The 20,620-nt window shown below is 39.0% G+C and overlaps 1 protein-coding gene across 1 annotated transcript in view; it reads right to left on the reverse strand.

Moving 5' to 3' along the window:
• The window catches only part of CAMK4 (calcium/calmodulin dependent protein kinase IV), a 174,410-nt gene that overhangs the window by 51,960 nt on the left and 101,830 nt on the right, over positions 1 to 20,620 (reverse strand). Inside the window, exon 5 of the mRNA XM_052777728.1 lies at positions 7,463 to 7,535. Coding sequence (XP_052633688.1) covers positions 7,463 to 7,535 — 73 coding nt within the window. The remainder of the gene's footprint in view (positions 1 to 7,462; positions 7,536 to 20,620) is intronic.

The raw sequence follows: 20,620 nt of genomic DNA on the forward strand, positions 1-20,620 counted from the left end.
TATAGATATGGCAATTTTTAAATTTAAGAGTTCCATTAAACCCACTGACCCACTGGGTCCTATGTAGTTGCATTAGCCTTATGACAAGCTCACAAGAAGGACCAAATACTAATAAAAATATAGAAAGTTACACAGAAAGCTCTTCACATGTCCCCATGCAGATTTCCAAAATAAGACCATAGAAGGCCAATGTCTTACCCCTCAGAAGACATTTCTGAAAAATATGATGGGACCTACTATAGACTGCTGGACCCATCTGCTCCTTTTTCTTCACAAGTTACATCCCTACCACAAAATGGAAAACAGCTCATGTCCAAATCCACATGGTTATTTACACAGCACTTGTGATTACCAGGATTAAAAGCCACCATGTTCTTCACCACATCACTACTGAACACTTCAAAGCAAGCTTAAGTCCTAACCTTTGAAAGCTATTTGAAAAAGCCTTTCCCCTGGTGTTTATCTTGAACAGGGCAGGACAGGAGCCAACAGTGTTACAAAATTACTATTGCTTCTTGGATGAAGAGCACTGGGCAGGGTCAATACTGCAGCTACCGCAAGCCATCCCTACAAAGCCAGGCTGAGTATGTGGCTGGTCACACAGAAGAGTACTTATTCCTTTTTATCCTTCTCAACAGGCCAAGAGAAAATATTTCCCAGTCACAAGGGGTAGAAAGGGTGTTTTGGTTTGGTTTTGGTTTGCCTTACTCTTCAAGGTGACAGGACATCAAAGGAGGACAGCTCGACTTGGAACAGGTTCTTCTGCTTTTCATGTGGTCCAGGGAAGTTCAAATATTTTTGTCTCCCAGTCCTCTTCCTGAGAACAGGATTATCTGAAATACCAGCAGCTAACACTAACAGCTACTCTGAAGAAGCCCAGAAACATGTACAGTTTTGTACCTATTCTTCTGGTCTTCCTTCACAGACCACACTTTTAGGAGACTAGATGGACAGCTAGGGAGCACACTGGACAAGGTTTGGTGACAGAAGGGCATCGGATAGCAAAGACTGCTGCTGGGTGAAGTTGTTAGTAGGAGTTTTACAGTCACAGTTGCTGAATTGCGAGCAAACTAGCTCGCAAACATGAAAACCACGTTACAAAATACTGGTCAGGAGACAGGGTGTTCATTACAGCCCCAGCCAATACTTCATGTGACAATAAGGCACTCCATAATCACATCTTCCATGTCCTCCACCTGCAGCCCATTTGACATGACTGAAGTGCAGAATCGCCCAACACATTATATGACAAAGTGTAAAACAAACAAAACCCAATAACAAATATATAGGGAGAAATCTGGCAGGCAAAATAATATATCCACACAGTCAGTTTTCCAGGACATTATAACTGATAATCCTGTAAGGAAAAGGTATACTAAGGACTTTGTGTTTGTGTTTCATCCATTAAAAAAGGGCACTAAACACCCCAAAATCCGCTTTGCTACAAAAATCAGAATGAACAGGACAGCTCTTGAACATCTTGGGCCACCAGCACTAACTGCTCTGAACTACTCCCAGCTTAGGGACACAGGTACCGACCTATCTCCCTGAAGGTTCAAGTTCAGTTTCTGTGAGCAATCCTTACCTCCCAGGCACACTTAAGGCTAACAGTGCTCCACGCCACCTCAGTGACAGGAGAGAGTTGAAGAATTAGCACAAAGAAAGAAAACTGATTCAGCATCTAGGTTTTCTATGTGGTGTTTTTCCCTGCATGAATTATAATAAAAGTAATACAGAATTTCTTCTGCATATTGACAACCTTTTTTCTTCTAAAAAGAACAAATACAAGCGTCCTCATCATACATTTCCCCAATTACATTGCAAACAGTGCTTTTAACTGCAGATAGCTGCTGTGCCTCTTTTGAACTCAGTGTTAATCTGCCTCTTCCAAAACGTTGCCATGCAAATTTCCCAAAATGAAGAGTGTGCCAGAGTGCAAGTGTTAAATCTGAAAACCAACATTCCTGTTCCTGTTGGCGGGCTAGAAGGAGAATGGCAAAAGTGGACCATGCTGTCAGGGAACACAACATGACATCATAATCTTTAGCACAGAACTGCAGCTGGAACTGCAAATTCCTTCTTGTCTTACAGTATCAAGCATTTGTCTTTTTACTAACAACCGCATACTCAATGAACATGCTGAATCTGGCCTAAACCTGCAAGTCACTGAAATACCACTTCCGAGCAAACATACTGAAAATTTGACAGAATTTTACATTTCCTCTTCCTCCCCCACCAGAGAAGCAAGATTGCTGGGTTTTGGTAGCTTTAGATCAGAACAACTGCTGTTTCGTAACTGTACCCTGAACAACACTTATGCCAGGAACAGATTCCGAAAACCACTCCCTACTGCCAGAGGGAGAATGGATAACACTCAGGATTCATCAGGGAATGGGGAGAGATCTGAAGGTGCAAATGCCTCCTCTATTAAAACGGAAATCTTCTGCAAAATCTTCTAAAGAGAGGAAGTCAATGTTCTTCAATATCTACCATCATGCATAAGATTCCTCCTCTTACATACGGTATTCCCCAATTTTGTTACTATTTTACACAGGTCTTTATCCTGTGTTGTAATACCTAGGCATCCCTGCCATTCTCTTGTGTGGAATTTAACTTTATTTTCTACAGAATAGAGCCCCAGGTTTCTTCCCTATTTGTCTCAATACACTTATTCTTCTTAACAGTGTGCCTTTTTAGGTCTGGCTAAGTATATATTGTTAATATAACACATTTGCCTCATTCAAAATTTCAGAATTTCAGAATTCAGTTTATACCTTGGTTAAGTTCACCTCGTAGCTGGTGGCTAAAACTAAAATCCATTGGTTGCCTCTATCTCCAGCAAGCACTAACTCAAAGATTGTATAGAAAAAATGAAACCTTTTCTTAATCTTTATCTAATGTCCACTTTTCTTTGAGTGCCCAAACCCCCAAATATTTTAATCAATTCTCTTGGGTCTCAGACAGTCTTTAAAAGTCTGATTACCTCATTTGGTCTAAGCTTTAATTGTTAGACATACCAGTGCCTCAGGTTCTGTAAAATATACTTGCAAGCTGCACATTCACAGGAGGTTCTTACCTACTACCATACAGCTCATTAGTGGACAGATCAAAGTCCACTGAAATGAATAGAAACCTTTAATCCAGATTTTCCCTCTCAAACCTGCAAGTGGCTAAGCACCCTCAGCCTTTGCAATCACAGCTGAGAATTGTGTGCTCCCTGTGAATTTAAGCTGACAAGGAACTGAACAGAAGTGCGGGCATACAATGAAGACTGAAGTGGTAGAAAATTGAAATAAAAACTAGAAATGAAAACAGAGGGGCTCCCACATATGGTTTCAGGAAAATGTTCCTATCTAGACAAGATAATGGCCAGTCATAAGAAAATAACCTATTACAAAATGTGATGGGAAATTAACTTAAAGACTGCTGGATGAGTTCAAAACTACATACAGAAGGTATGCTAGTAACTACCCTAATTACAAAAAGTAAACTGTTAAAAATAATTTCAAATTTAAATATAATGAAAAGAGTAATTTAACCCTCAAGCAGAAACCTATCACTTTGACACTAATGCAGAGTAGGCAGAAAGGAACACAGTTTACTCTTACTGACAAATATAAGATTTTGAAAGTACACATTAAAAAAATACCAGTGTCATTTTCTTAAGTTTGACCAGCTAAAAAGTAGATGCCCCTTACAGAAAAAGTGTGTGTCTTTTTCTGACCAATATTTCACGGACTATTTGAATTCCATAACATCAATAACTCATTCTGCAAGTCAGGCAGTGAAGATCTGGCCTCAGGACAACTGCGTGTGGAAATTCATTAAGTACACAAAATAGAAAAACTGCTACCAGAATAAGCATACAAGAAAACCACACTGTATACAGCTGATCCTCTGAGAAGGAGAGAAAGGACAATGATATGCCAAGAGAGACTGCCCTCAAATACATCCTCTCTCAGGAATGAAATTCACCCAGTTCCGAGATGTCAGGTAGCAACAAAACCTCCCTACCTGTTCCGAACAGTGCAACAAAAGAGCTAAAAAGATGAATACTGGTTTGCCCTAGTTTTGTATAAGCCTTTTATCTTATGAATGAAGCTATCTCCCAGCTTGAAGAACAATGGAAGAATAATGGAAAAGGTGAAGGTGTGGAAGAGAGAAAAAAAGGTAATTTGTTCCCACTAAGGGCAAATACAGTCATGGACTGGGAACACTGGATCACAGGTAACCATCAGAAAGAAGAATCATGGAAAAGAGAAAAATGGATGCAGTGGTCTTCAAAACAATACTGGTTTTGTTATTTTCTCTGTTCTTGGGAGGACAGATATCTGATATATTTATGCTGGTTTGTGACCTGGAAGATTAAGATTAATTTTCTATGTGCTACTCCAACTGCTTGCTTAATTCTTGGTAAGCCAGTTTAGAGCTAGGCTTACATGTATTCAGATATTACAAGAAACAGATATACCTAGAAGCTTTATGGGATTTTTTTTTTTTTTTTTTTTTTTAGAGTATTAGTCCATTTGGTTTAACAATTTCAAAAGGAATTGAACAAAAATGCTTAGGTGCTTTTAAAATCCCACTTCACACTTTTGATTAAATCCCTTAGAAGTGTCTCAAAAAAACCTTTCCTAAATGTAGACATAATACCTTCTCAAGTCAATGATCCACTGTGAGGACAGATCCATTACTACAGTGACAGCCCTTAACAAGGGATTTATAAAACAAGTAGACTAGTTCAAGAGAGTTCAGCAAAGGGAAGGCTGAAAGCTTCTCTTGCTAAGAGCAATTTCGAAAAATTGCAGAGGTCAAAATGCCTACCTGATGCCAGGAGGGTATTCACTGGCATGGTCTACTGAGGAGATTGTACAATTATTTGGTTTTAAGAATGATCTATGGATATATTTCCTTTTATTCTGGAAAGATTACTCTGCTGCAGCAGTATTTTCCAGTTTCTAACAATAACTCCCATTCTGCTCATGAACGCCATTCTGTCAAGTTTACAGCCCCAATCTACCACAGTATTTCAGCTGGGCTGCAAAGCTCCCAAGTTGGGAACTGCCACTTTCACAGCTTTCCCAGCTTTGACTTAGATGTTCAGTGTCAGCTATAAAACCAAAAGTCAACATAGTCCATCCTAGCTAGGGATCTAGTACAAGGATCTCTAAAAATCCAAATTATTGCATGCTCATAAAAAGGTCAGCTTTTTAGCTTTCGTACATCACTGTTCCATTGATTTCAGCCAAGCTATTACAGTTCATAGAAGCTGAAGATCTTCATCTGGTTCTTGGCTTTTAAAATAAAGAGCTGAAACACCTTCTGAACCATCTTTCAGCAAAACTTAATCATTATTTTTGCAAAAGAATAATAAATAATGTAGAACCATCTTAACTGGGGCACTTCAATTGGAAGAAAAAATTGGTCATAAAATAATAATCTGATGCAATTTTAAGAAGTTTATACAAATGCGTTATGCTGTGCACTAAACTTAAATACATAATTTAGTTTACTTTGTATGAGAATGACTTAGTAAGCATCAGATCATTCAGAAAGTAGCATGAAGCGAACATGATGGTCCTGCAGTATAGAATCATAGAATCATAGAATCATTTAGGTTGGAAAAGACCTTAAAGATCATCGAGTCCAACCATCAACCATGTATGTCTGGTTACTGCCGTAAACACCAGTTCTCACATCTTTAGTATGAACAGGCTTACAAATAATACCAAAACATGATTTATAGGAGTTTTTCGCAATGGGGTATTTCCTTACCATCTCAGGTAAATATGCCCCAGTTGGCCTGTTCCTTCTGAATAACTGCATTACTGCTGTAACCACATTAACTGTTCCTCACCTCTAGGTACCTTCCACAGAGGTCAGTCATCATCACTATTCCTTTCCTAAGGACTGCTCTTTTGACACTGCATCTCCATGGATGATCTGTACAGATCCTGCCTCACCACTACCATCCTTCAAAAGAGCCCTTCAGGCTGACCTGTCTTTTTTCCATGTGATCAACAGTTGTTTTTTGTTTGAAAAGTCTGACAGTCTGGAAATACACCCAAAGTCAGTCATGTCCCATAGGCACTATCTGCAGACCTCTGAGCACCTATGTCTGCTCCAAGATCTTTGCAGCCTTTCTGCTACCTGGCTGCTTCACTCCAAACATCTGCTGCAGACAACCACACAATGCCACTGGATAAAATCCAAAATATCTCCTGCTGACTCTGAAGTCAGACTGCCAGGCACAGCTGAAGGCACAATCTTTAGCATCTATCTCTCCTTAGGCCTTGCTAACATCTTAGTTTCACAAAGTAAAATCGCCTCTATATTACTATTTGTCTGAAACGCTCCAAGTGTCCCAACTGGACTGTTTTTTCTGGTCCAGCACGTCCCCTCTCTTCTGCACTGGAAGTGATCAGTGCTAGCATATAGACTAGACATTTGACAAATTAATTTCTTCAGTACTTTCCCAGCATCTGATTGCTGGTTTAGTGAATACCTGGTGTGAAATCATATGGAAGAGCTACAAGTGTCTGAGAAGTATGCATAACGTACAGAAATACTGTATGTAGCCACTAGAAGCCTTCATCTTCTTGTTTCTAAAATCTTTACACCTTTCTCTAAGTGATAGAATGTGAAATACTTGTACAAAAATCTGAATGTTTGAAAAACACATAAAATATAGAGGAAGAAGGTATATCAGGAACTGCACAAACTGCTGGCACAAACTTTATTCTGATCTTTCTCAATATTCCTGTCATTCTGTGCATGTACATGCAATTTGAAGAGCAGTGAGAACTGATTTTTTGATAGGTATGCTGTAACACACACTATCCTCTTTCCCAGTAGTCCACAATTCCTTGCAATGAGCCTTGTTTGTATAAATGCTCCTGCATAGGGGCAAAAACTGTGATTGGTCACCTTCAGGCAACAACTGCAAATGAAGCCTAAGTATTTTCATGGCAACATTCTGCAGAAGTCTCTGACTCAAATTCTTGTACTCTTTACAAAGCTAACATGTTCGGCCAATCTATCACCCTTTTAAGTTGAGAGGAAAAGTAATGCACTCTTTTTTGTTTAAGGTTCCAAATAAATTACTGTGACATACTCTGCAAAAAAATGAATGAAAGAGTACACAAGTGCCAGCAATCTCAAATTACTTTTGGGGCTAAAATGATCAGTGCTGAACTCCACAGGGTTTTGAGACTGGACAGAACACACACTCCACTGTAACAGGTGACTTAGAGCATTAAATGTATTGCTGACTGCTATCCAAAGTCACTTCTTGCCCTTCAAAGTGCCGCTACCTTAAAAAAAATCAATACAAAATTAATTATAGGAGGGAACTTGTGTGGATGGTCTCCAGTGAACTCTGCTTCTTTCACACGTAAGTATTTATTGAGCTATTATAGGTGAAATATTAGGTGCTGAGCATATGATGCTAGATAATACTCACAGCAACTGCCTCCAGGATTTGTTTAACAGCATCAGCAGCATCTCGTTCACTGTAGTAACCCTTTTCCACAATCCTACAGAAAAAGCAACAAGAGAAATTGTGTTCAGGATTATGCATTAAGGTAAGTAAACCGTGCAGGCAAAAGCTTCTTTTCAAAAATGAGCTAGAAAACAATCAAATTCAAATATGATGAGGACTCTGGAGTGCCCCCTAAAGAATTGAAAACAATCCTTTTGCAATTTAGGTTACCTTTGATTCACAGTTAAATGAAAAACTAGAGATAAAATATCAACTAGTTAAGAAGCTTATAATATACACACATTCAGTTGAAAAGTTTTGGAATTTTCTAAAATTCAGGGAATCTGAATTACTCTTAGATAAAACTAGGTATTCTTTAGGAACTGCTTTTTCACTTCTATATTTAACTTAAGCTTCACCCCCCCCCCCTTAGTTAGTTAGTTAGTTATTAAACAAAAGCACTGTGCTATGCACACACAGACCTGAATTATTCAAGAGAAAGGGTTGGTGTAAGAATTTACTAGCTTCAAATTATCCCTCAAGTATAATGGGCTGAACAATTGTCTTTTTTTCTCCCATCGCTAGAAAACTGGGGGCTCTTTAGGCAAAGAAACGCGGTTTCATTAAAACTAAAACTACTTTTTGTTCTTCGTAACGTAAATAGCCCGTATGCTATGTTTATTTTGTATATATGACACGGTAACAGGTTGATTTTGTAAATGTGCTGACCATGTGCAGCTTATGGTGAATTCAGCAATATTTGTGAATTCTGAAGATCCTGCAAATCTGGTTTTCTTTCTCCCTTTTCTTTTACATCAGTTCAATCTTGTAAAAACAAACAAAACCTCAACTTACTTCTTTAATAATGTAATCTCCCTGGAACCTTACCATGATAAAAAAACGAAGACAGAAAATATTTTTCTGTGTTAAGGTAATGTTCTGAAGTGGTATACTTCAACATGTTGTATGCCATGCTGCATAGAAAGGGCAGCAAGGGTTAATGCAGATTTCTGTGCTGGCCTCCCAACCCAGCTACAAGTGACAAAGCCCAGCTCTGCTATTGCAGCTCTCTTAGAAGAACACCAGCAGTGATACAGTGTCTCGGAGCTGACTCAGGATTTGCATTGCATGTTCTCCAATAACTGCCATTACAGAATGAAACATTATAGAAATGTGCAGTTCAGTTAAACAGAATCAGCAAAAGATATAGCTTTGCACAATGACATATAAGAAATTAATAAAAGAAGGAGCTATCATTAACACATACTATTGCTCCATTTAAGACACCCAACAGTCTTTTTACTATTGTATTTAACTACACACAGTATTTGTGAACTACAATAATCATCCCTCAGAGAGTTACCTTAAAGGTCAGATCTTTGACCTGAAGTTTTGATTTTTTACCATATTCATTTTTCAAACCCCAAGAAAACATAAACAGATGTTGTCTAGAAACAGAACCTGTGGTGCCTATGAGACATTTTATAAAATGATATCCTGCAAGCACACAAGCCAGTTTTACAAAACAATGCCCTAAAATCGCCACGAAGCAGGAGAGCAAGAAGCCTATAACCTCTGAAGTCAGAAGTTGCTGTAAAGACCTTCTGCCGCAGAGTCCAGAAACAGACTCTGCTTACGGCAAGAAGGGTATACTCCTTTCTCCCCACTTCCCCCCTTTTGCAGTATCTTTTTATCACTTCTCTTCTCTGAAGTAACACACTCATATTGAGCTACCTTCAATGCAACTTCTTACAGCTTTACAAAAGCTGACAGGAAAGGTGTTGACTAATGTACACATGAAAAGCATTACTCCATACTCATCAGAAGATTAAATGCAATAAGAAACAATGCAAAGGTAATAATCCACCAGAAACAGTTGTAACAAGCATGGCACCACAGAAAATAGTCTGTACAGGGATATTGCTAACCAGCTGCAATTGTTTTACCTTAACACTCATTGTGTTCACAGATAACTAAGTTTATTCATGTGGCATCGGTAACAGCAAGCAATCCCTCTCAAGCAGGAGTTCTTCTATTTCACCATGATTTCTTGGCTGCATAATTATTTCACCTTATTTCTAGAAAGTTTTTTTCTGGCAGCCCTTCAGCTACCATCCCATATGCACTGCTTTGCCTCCTTTGCATTTTTGTACCTCCAGCCCTTCTGCTGCTTTGGTCATTTGTTTAAACCATCAGGGAGAGCTTTACTTGAACTTACCACCACAAGGGTAAAACAAAGCAAAATTTACTCAATGAGGGAAAGTGTTAGGCTTTTAGCCTCAAGTTTAGGAAAGAGGTTAAGAAAAATCATAAATTACACAATAAAATGCTACATTATGCTTGAAAGTTAAGATTCCTCCTTAGCTATTTCAGGCTGAATTATCCTCCTTTGGCAGATTAGACGGTGAGACATGAGCCCCAGTGACCCTCTTGCTTGGGTCTTTGTTCCCCCAAATATACTGGTTAGGCTTCCTCCTCCTTTTTAATTCAAATAAAGTATTTAGTGTCAGCCAGCAGGTTCCTGTCTGTAGCATCCATAAAGATTCTGAGAATACAGACATTGCCCCCATCCCACCTGCCCCCTTCCCTGCTGGTATTTTGGATGCTAACTTGCTCCTCTGACCATGGCACAGGATGCATGTTAAAACACTGTCCTTGCTTTACAGGATTCCATGTATTAAAGATATTCACATCATCATTCTGTTAAGCTTACAATCTTTAGTAGGGCGTGGGAGATAGTAACAAAATTTCAAATTTGATTATAAGGTAGTAAAACCAAAAGTCTGCTGCGCTAGTTTGACCCTCTGCTTTCAAACTGCCATAGATTTTGGAATATAGTCCACAATGCACCACAGGAAAAAGACAGTCATCGTGGGGCTGCTGCTATGGAAGTGCTGCACGCAGGCTGAGCTGCCAGGAGTGTGCTGAGTTTAATTCTACCATCGTTCAGGTCTATGTCCCCTAGGAACGGGCCACCCTGCCCATGCCTTGAGTCCAACAGCTGAAGGATGAGCTCGAGCACCTGACCTTAGAAACATCTGAGGCAGAAGGTTTTAAGGTTTCAACAGGATTTGGAGTTCTCTGATTTTCCAACATATGTGACTAAGATCAGAAATACATGGCAGTACAGTTACAATTCAATTTACATTTCTCTTTTCATCCAATAAATTTCTACTTTTACAGTATGGTAAACCAGTATTTGTTCTATCCTTCCTTTTTCAAACAGATAAGCCTGGGGTAAAAAAAAAAAAGACATCTCTAAATGCAGCCAACTTCTTTGTATTTTCTTCCACTCAACAAAATCAAAGAAAAGATGAAGTTCAAAGCTTCCTGTCAATGCCTGACCGATGCAGGAAAGAAAACCACCTGACTGCTGGAAACTAGAGAGATCAGAGAGATGCTCAAGACTGCCCTCTTGACCACAGCATGTAGAAGACCAGCTCACCCTGACTTAGACAACTAAATGTTGGTAAGGATAGGATACTGCTCTCATTATTTACATTAAACATGTAACAGAAGAAGTGCAAAGACACTGAAGATGAAGCCATTGTGAATTTACACTTTACAGTAAACAAATGTAATGAAGTGTGGGCCTGTATTTCAGGAGAGCAATAAAAAACAACTGTTGAGTTATTGTGCAATGCACATGACTCATCTGCTGATGTTACATGTGAATAACATGCACTGGCAAGCCAGTTACAGCTTATGTCACATATAGTTAACTTCCTATTTTTTCAGAAGTCTAGAATCCAGACTTATTGAGAACACAAACCTAATTCTTAATTAATAATAATCTAGCAAGTAGAAAACCTAATCTTCTGTAACAGCAATAAATAAAAAAAGACATACTTCTTGCTAAAGATGAAAATTTATTTCTAAGGGCACTCTGCTTTAAAACTAAAACCTGGCTATTAGGCAGTAAGGAAAAGTACCAAAAGAAGATTATCCTGTAGTTTAGGTCCTGTAAGAATGCTGGGGGATCATTTACATATCTATTTTTTGCATCCTCCCTGCGATATTTTACATAAGACAAACGGTAGGTGTGCCAGTTTGCTTTATTATGACAACACTCCTACCTGAGACCAACGAAGCTTCTTTACAAGGATTTTTCAATTTCAGCCTGCAGATTAACAATGACTCATTGCCCTTTTTTCCATAATGGGAGGAAACCTACAGAAATGTCTTATTTTGTTATTATGGAAGCAAAAACTATTATATATACCTAGTTTTCCTTAAGAAAAGCATGGATGAAGAAAGATTAAACCTTTGTTGAGAGGACAGAAAGATAGGAACAGCAATAATAAGGAACTAATTAAATACTCTTTTTGATATGCAAATGAAAGAGCCAGGTAGGTCAAAAGAGCGCTGGAGAGAAAAACTGTGAGGAAGACAGCGGGGAATCTAGAAGAAGGGATACAGAAATGCTTAAAGTCAAAGCAAAAAAAGCTTGGAAAAATAGTGAATTTGATGTTGCAAACATCCAGGAAATTCAAGACAGTGTTTCAAATCAAAGATGACATTCTAGAGCAAGCAAAAATGCGATGTTGATTAAATAAAAGATTCATATTCTAATCACATTTATGTAGAATCATTTTTTCATGCTTGCATGAACAGACATTGAAATATGCTGATTCAGTTGTTTACACTTGTACATGGTGAGACACCCATCTAACAGCGTCTGTACTGACGGACACCAAGCTACAGGTCTCCTAAAATACCACCTGATTTAATCTTGTCTTTCTAAGAACATGTGAATATATTTGAGACAAATCCGCCTCTTTCTATAAAGAGAACCAGGGAAGTATTTCCCAAAAGCCCCTCTTCACTCCTCCTTCCCTCTACGGCCGGAGATGGAGATGCCCCTTGGGAACAGCCCCGCTCCCCATGGTGCCAAGAGGCACCCCTGCCTGCCTGCCTGCAGGGTCCAGCCACCCACCAGAGCCCACTCCACTGCACCCCCCGCCCCAGAGCCCATCATGGCCGCCCCACCACAGCGGCGGTAACACCCTCCCAGCTGCTGCTGAAGCTCAGATGTGGAAAAGCCTTGTGCCTGTCAGGTAACGGAGCTATAAAGAATTTAGTACTGAGCAAAACCACCCTTAGCGCCACACCGCCCAGCAAGCCTCTGGAAATGGTATAACGTATTTCTTGTGATTCATGCTCTCTTACACACAGCAAGTAGTTGAAATTTGGCAGCTTCCACGTGATCATCACATGTATGCTTTCAAGTGCTTAATAATTTGCACTAATGCTTGCCAATTTCCATCTAGCCTTTCTAGCATTTCTGTTCCCTCTGAGTACTGCAAGTTTTCTGGCAATATAAATCCTTTAACTTTGCAGACAGTTTTCAGTGCAGCCTTTCTCTACCACAGGAGTGCAACGCTTGCTATGTTCCTTACAGTGTTTCTATTATGCACATCTTCATCAGAGTCTGCATCAGCAGATGCATAAATTCTTACCGGCATTCACCATACTTCTGCAGCCTGCAGTATACTTTGGGAAGACCATGTGCTGGATTTTAGTCTTTTCAGGATGTTCTTAGAACTTGGTACTGTGCTTTAATTCATCACATCTGTATGAAGCCACTGAAAGCAGCGGGATATCATAGTAAAAGGAGGTAGGCAGTGGCGACACTTGTTCTGCAGAAACTTTATTACTGGTAGGAAAAAAATAAAAGGAAGAGTGCAGTCCTGCTAAACTAAACACATTTGATCTGAAAATCAATGAGGAAAGAGATGAGGAATCTCAATGTGTCATTTTAGAATCAATTTTCAGAGCAGTATTAAAATTATATTGATATACAATTTTACAGTTGACTGGAATACATGTGTCTGGGGATTAATGACAAGCATGTTAGGCAACAAGTGGAAACAATCAATCTCCTACAAAAACAAACAAGTGAACATTCCATCACAGAAGGCAAGGACTAGGCTTCAGGTTTGATTTTTCAATAAGTAATAAAACAGAGGGCCAGATCTTTCCAAATCCAGCAAAACAGCGCTTGCATAGCTGCAGTGGTAAAAAAAGGAATCAAAAACCACCCAGCAACCTGCTTTGAACAGGCAGAGGACTCATCCAATGCCAGAGGTTGCTGGACTGGGATAGTCACTGATGGCACACATCTCTTCATGCAAGACTGCCAATACCTTAAATTCTCAGTCAGCACTGGCTGTTGCCCCGGTAGTGAGTCCTGTCAGCTAAGACTGAGGAAGGGTTGTCTGTCCTCCCTCGGGCAGCGCAGTCCACCGGGACACTCCAAGCCTTGCACTGTAACAACTCCTGAAACCTGTGATCGAGAGCACCAGGTGGCAGAAGAAGCAATGCGGAAGAGGAACCAAATGGTACAAGAAATGGGTACTTTACCAGCTCCCCGACCCTGAAACCGAAGTCCCTCTCTCTGTTTTGTTTTCCTTGGGTATGGGAAGCCAGTGCAACGACTATTCCTGCAATTTTAAACATAAGCTGTTCTCGTGACTCCTTGTGATCAAGAAAATTTGAAATCTTACCCACATTAACAAACTTACTTTTTCCTCCCCCACACTCTAAATGGACTAGTTCTCCTATTCTTAGCTTTACTTCCCTGCTTCACTCCCACACGGGCCACCCTCCCCATCCTCCAGCCTTGCCTGAAATCGGAGCAGGTAAAATCTGTTTCTTGCTTTCCTTACCTCAGATTGGTAAGTGTACTTATTTTTGTGTTAATCAATCTAAACAGTTACTCTAAAATTTGCAATATTTAGCCATCATTTAATATTGCTACTATAAATACTATTTCTCCACACTGTGGAGTCGGTTGCATTTCAGTATGTGAATCTAGAAACATTATCATGTAGCTTGCAAAGGACCTACTAAATCTATTTAGCCATCCAAAACAGTAAAATTTTTTATTACTTTATCAGTTCACAACATTGTTTCTCTTTCTTTCTTCATGCTATGTCTGTATTTGCTTTTTAGATCATTCTTTATAAATATCATTATATCAAAAAAAGCCATCACTGGTTTTAGGGTCATTTTCATTCTGCCTCCAGCTGGCTTTTATCCAAAAGTCTTGTACCACATCTTACCTGTGGGCTGCATCCTGTTACATCATGTACAGCCGCAGGCAAGACACTGGCCTATATAAATGCAAGATCTGTTCCAATGCCAGTATGTGCTAACAGTTTTTAAAATACTTGGTTCTATATAATAAATGTTAATTTACTTAAAAGTTCTTTGGTTGTCATGGAGATTTTTTCTGAATGTATTCACTTAATTCTTATGCAAATTCTTCTATTTCATTAAAATGAAGTTAAAAGATTTCTACATGGTAAAGTGAGACAGAAAATTAGCAGAAACAGGAGAAGAAAATGCCGTCACTCTATTCAACAGCAAAAATGTTTCCACAAGGAACACTTTCTCAATGAATGATTCACAGATCTACTGGCTCATACCCGCACCAAGGTGATTCCAATTCCTTGTTGCTTTGATGCATTTGTTTAGTTAAAAAGTAAGGTTTCTCTCTAAATATTTATGTATTTTCCATACTACAGCACTGAATAGTAATAAATATTAGAAAAGTAGTTCTGATTCAGTTTGCTGCTTCTCCCTTATTTTACAACCATTTTCATAATTCAGTGCAGACCAGCTGTTACTGTTGCTAATGACTCAAACTGTTTCCCCATGATCTGAAGAAGGATAATGGGCAATACAGAACTGGGTTTGGATCTGACTCCAAGTCAAACAAACTAGATGTTTTTTTCAATACCTTGTTTAGAAATGACACGCAGCACTGCAGTCATTCAGGAAAACTACTTTCCCTCCATCACTGTTAAGTAAGAGGCAGTTTCTGGTAACTGTGGCATGCAGGAGAATTTAAAGAAAGATTGCATATTTCTTATACTAGAGTTTGTTTTCTGCTCTTTAACTCTCTTTCTACTTTCTACTTAGCGTTTCTATAGCACCCACAGAACTAGAAAAATCTTGTAGGAAAATCAGGAATAATACATTAAAAGCCTGGGTAAGACTAAATAAATGGCCACACCTTCAAAAGTAGCAATCACTCAGGTGTCTACAGTGAAATTAGTAAGAACAGTTCAGTGCCCACCATTTTCAAAAAGATGGGTTCATCTTTCAGGAGCTTAATTTCAGTAGACATTTTTAAAAATAATAGTCTTTGATACTAGAGGTTGTAAAACCACAGTGCTCCCGGACTAGCAGCTCAAACTTCTCTCTCAAACAGAAGTTTCTGTGTAACTGACTGTGTGAGGCAGTGTGCCAAACTGAATTATTTTAGCATTTCACAGGTCCTGTCTGGTAAGCAACAGGGAGGGGGCAAAGAGAAGGCTCACTGGCAGCTTGCAAAGGAGGCAGTGGCCTGTGGAGGGAGAAAGAGCAGCACTGAGGGCACTGATGAAGCCACCCTGCCAAGAACCGGTGAGGCTTCCATTGGATTTCTTTGTTTAGCTAAGGGCACCACATTATAAGAAAGATGTGGGAATCTGGAGGAACTTCAACAGACAGTAATTGAGTCATAGAAAACACAACTGGGGACGAAAGATTGCAGGGACTGCGAATATACAGTCTTCTGCAGTCCTCCACTGTGTGAAAGTTTGCTATAAAGAAGGAAGTAATCACCTTTTCTGTACCTGCTGGGGACAAGGCAAACCGATTTTGGCCAAATTTGCAGAAAGTTTTTCCTAATACTGAATCTAATTACCAGGCTGGAGAGCCACTGGAATAGCCTACATAAGAAGATAACAGAGGTGTTTAAGAAACAAAACCCCAAACCCTGGACCCCCAAGGATGGTTGAAGAATACTGCCTGAGCTCAGGGGAACAACCTGCTTGCTCCAGCCCTCCATGCCAAACCAGCACAGCTGTAGCTGCCATGACGTTTTAAATACATTGCCCCAGAGCTCACTCTGGCACATTGCTTACTTCCTAATAAGAGCGAAACAAACGGCCATCAAATTCTGAAACTGGGCACTACTTGCATAACATATATCCCTCTATGTCACAATTCACAAGAGTATTCATATTATCATCATTCATTTCAGGATTATTTCAGTTTCACCTGTTCCAGTCCTCTTTTGGTGGCCTTGGCACCTCTTACAGTGCATGGATGTGCAACACATTCCTTACTCCAGCAGCTGAAGTTCAATGTTGAACTGAGAAGTACATTAGCTGAAAAGGATTTGCTTTTTAGGTTTTCATCAAAAAATCAACTGAATTATCACTTAGGACAAGTATTTTGGTGCTCTGAATATGTAGGATAACTGTGTTTTTTCCTAAAAAATTTTGGCTTCCCTTTATACTCTTGTCATAATGTACACAGAAAAAGCAATGAGAAACAAAATGTACAAAGCACTCACATCCTAAGTGATTTTATAATTTCAGGAAAGGTGTTGAATCAAGGCATAGAAGACACCTCATTAGCTCTTGGATCAGTCAGAGGCTTCCTGTGTGCATATATGTAGGCTACAGCTACATAGGCTGTAGGTATAAATACCTCAACTTGTCTGTCACCTGCACAGAGCTGTTAAAACCTCTCTACATTTCAAACAAGTATGAAAGCTAAATTTGTTAACAATTGAGGAAATCAGCTAAGGCTCAATCAGCTTCCTATTTAATTTAACAGGTGTATCTCTCCTAGTTTGTCTGGCATCCACACCATCTGTGTCTATATTACCATGGTCAGCCTGTGGCAGAAGACTGAGGGTAAGTATGTCAGAGATGCTCTAATCATAAAAAGTCTCAGTATTAACAATACCTAACAAACTAAAGAGCTTCACAGGCACTGATGTGTCCTACCTCCAAAAGGATTGCCCAGTTCCCAGAGTAAGCTAGCAACATACAGGCAGGTCCCAACTAGGACATACCCATGCTAACAATTCCTGCAAAGTTATCTCAAGCAAGGACAACAAAAGGCAAGAGGACATTTTAAATTAAAATGTTTTAAGTAAAAAGCCTTCCACAGTGGAGTTAAAAACCAGACAACCTTTAATGGCACATCAGTTCACATTTAGAGAGTGGCAGGAAGCCAGCCAGTATTATAATTGCACCATCATCATTGCTTGAGTCATTTAGTTGTTTATAAAGCTGCAAGTGTGTTCCCTCTGGTGCCTGGTGTTTCACCTAATTCTAAGTGCGTACATTGACCACACCATAACTAGCATCCTATGCACATTTACAAAAAATCATCTGTATCTCCTATCTTGAAGAGAATATTGTAGTCGGTAGATATTGGCTTAAAGTAATTCTGTCCAGTGACAGAAAATAAGTCACTGACCACAAAAAAGTGTAAAGGCATTATTACAACTCTGTTCAGGAAGGAAACACCAAATTACATTGGAAAAGCTAAAAATGAGCATTAACGCACACTTCTTTGTTCTTAAATTACTGGGTTTTATCATTACTGCAGCTGAAATCAAGAGACACTAAATGAACTATTCTGACATTGAGGAGCCCTTTTACCAGTGCTAATTTGTGTGTTGTCTTCTGATGATTTTAGAGAATAGAGCATAGTTGGTGTAGTCAAGTCAGAACTCTTTTTTTTCTTTTTGCAAGTCCTGAGTGAGGGGACTGTAACTTGCCTATGTGAAATAGAGTCCAAAGAACTGCTCTGACCCCTGTTCAGAAGACAGAGTGCCACCACATAATGAGACCAGCTCAGAAACACATAAAAGATGCTACTCTGCCACTAGTTTATAAAAGACCACCACTTTAGTGACTGATTAATTCCTTGACTCTTTTTTATGTCCCTTAGCAATACTGATTTCCATCAGCAGAAACAAGAAGGTGTGCCTGAAGCATGGGAAGGCTTCAAGAAATTTTGTCCGTAAGAGGTATTCATTCCCACATCTCTTAAAAAGGCAAGTTCTTTACAACAAGTAATTAATATTGTTGTTAATGTACACTCCATAAAAGAAGATAGTATCAGCTTGACTCTATATTTCAGAGGAAATTATATGAACTCTGAAATGAAAGTGAGTCAAGAGACTGTCAGCCATAAGGGGTATTTTTAGATGATGTTTGGTGCACTTAATAATAAGATGAAGGAAGAAACAGGAAAGTTTGTGGTAAAGATGCCAAAGTACAGACAAGGAGAACGTATGGATTGACATCATCATTCGAAGCTGAAAAAAGAAAGAAGAGTAACAAAATCTATTCTTATCAATCTGCAGGTGTTCTGACTAAAATGAAGTTAAAGTAGAGTTGATGGGTTTTGCTGAAATTAATATTTGGAAAAGTGATACGTTGGTGATTCAGCTGAAAGGCAATAGATATGAATAAAACCTGAATGGAAAAAAACAACTTCAAAAAAAGTTAGCCCATAAAAGACATATCAGAGTTCACTGTGCTGCAAAACCTATTACTGCCTGTAACAATAGAGGTTAATTGTTAGAAGCAAAGCCAGATAAACAAAGTGACCAAGAATCTGATGAAATACACCATGCGATAGAAAAGAAAATCAAAGTTAACAGTACCAAGAAATTACATTTAAGTGAAGAACCATGAAGGAACAGAGGACAAAAGGAAGAGGCAAGAGAAAAATATAACTGAACCGATCTTAAGAAAAATCATCATTTCTCTAAAAGGGAAGAACTAGAAAGGAAATTGAAGAGGTAATAATCAAAGGGGTTCACAAAGTGAGGCCACTGGCTACTTATCTAATCAAATCTTTGAACAGCATAAGTTTTACTGATCATTAATAAAAATGTGTTAAAAAGGCAATTAGTTTGACAAAGAACTTTCCTATATAAATGAGATGAGTCTATTTTTTTTCCAGGAAAACTACATCAATTTTTGTGGTGTCAATTCATTCTACGTTCCCTTCTGGTCACTGCCTTTAAACTCTTATGCACTGTGATCTTCGATTCATATTAAAATATTTGATTCCTTTTATTTGAGCTCAAATCCAGTCCCATCTATCTGAAAGTATCTAGAGGGTTAATTCCACCAACTCTGCCTCTAGCTTTCTCCTGTTAAATGGAGAACTGAAATGGAGAGAAGCTTTCTGACTATAAATCTGCCTTTTAAAAGTATCTACATAAGTTTTATTACTTTATTCTGTGTGCACAATAGGATGTCATCCAAAAACCTAATAAAGCCAAATTTCATTATGTCTTTCCATCACTGAAACTCCTCATGTAAAAAGATGCATCTATGATCTGAACTATGGTTCTGCAACACTCTTCATAAGAATACAAGGTGAGAAAGAAGATGCGAGAGAGGGATGAAAACTGACCTACTGACCTTTGCCTGCCACTTTGCTCCCAGTCCTGAAATTTCCTATCCACAAGTATAGTGGAAACACAGTCCTTTAAAGACTGTTCAAATGTTAGAGTGATCACTCTGCTGCGGATTTGAACAGCTGTGCTGATTTTGGGTGAGGACTGGTGTGACGGCAGCCTGCTCTCAGTATTGTGGCAGCACGAGAAACACGGATGCATGCTGTTGGGCACACCTCTGCTGGGACACTCACGAGCCATACCAGAGGGTCATCCCTTGGGACTCTGCCAAAACGCTGCTGGTTTAAATGCACTTTAACCATGCATTTCTGTTTTAACATGCAGGAGGGAAAGAGGAGTGCCGAGCAAATGTCAAAGTCGTATGTGCCAGCAGCACTGGGCTGGAGACACAGCATCTGGAAAGAACTAGAATATCAGTTAATTTAGACCTACTGCAGTTCTCCCTTTGTTTTGGTCAGTTCATCCATTGGTCTGTCTTAACTTCAAAAGCTCTTTGTCACTGCTCACTTACTGAGTTGGCAAAAACCATCATGCAAACTGGCAATAAATACTCAAATTTACACAAACCTCTCCAATTCAGTGTAGAGTTATATTTGTTGTGTTTGGGATGGTGGAATATTATATGTCAGGGTATGACCTACAATGATTTGTGGAGTCTGGGAAACAGATTTCTTTTTTAAAATACAACCAAACCCAACCTGATTTCAGCTGTATTAACTCAGATTTGTAACCGATACTTTTGTTTGAATTTATCTCCTTTTCGGTAACACAACTGAAAAATTGTCATGATGAAAGCTCATTTTAGCAATAACATGGATGATTTGACAGAAATATTAAATATGGTGAAGTGAATAATTTTATTACCCAGAACTTTTATGTTTGAGTGGCATGAAACCAGGAGCACATCAACA

Source organism: Harpia harpyja, chromosome Z (assembly GCF_026419915.1).
Source record: "Harpia harpyja isolate bHarHar1 chromosome Z, bHarHar1 primary haplotype, whole genome shotgun sequence".
NCBI lineage: Eukaryota > Metazoa > Chordata > Aves > Accipitriformes > Accipitridae > Harpia > Harpia harpyja.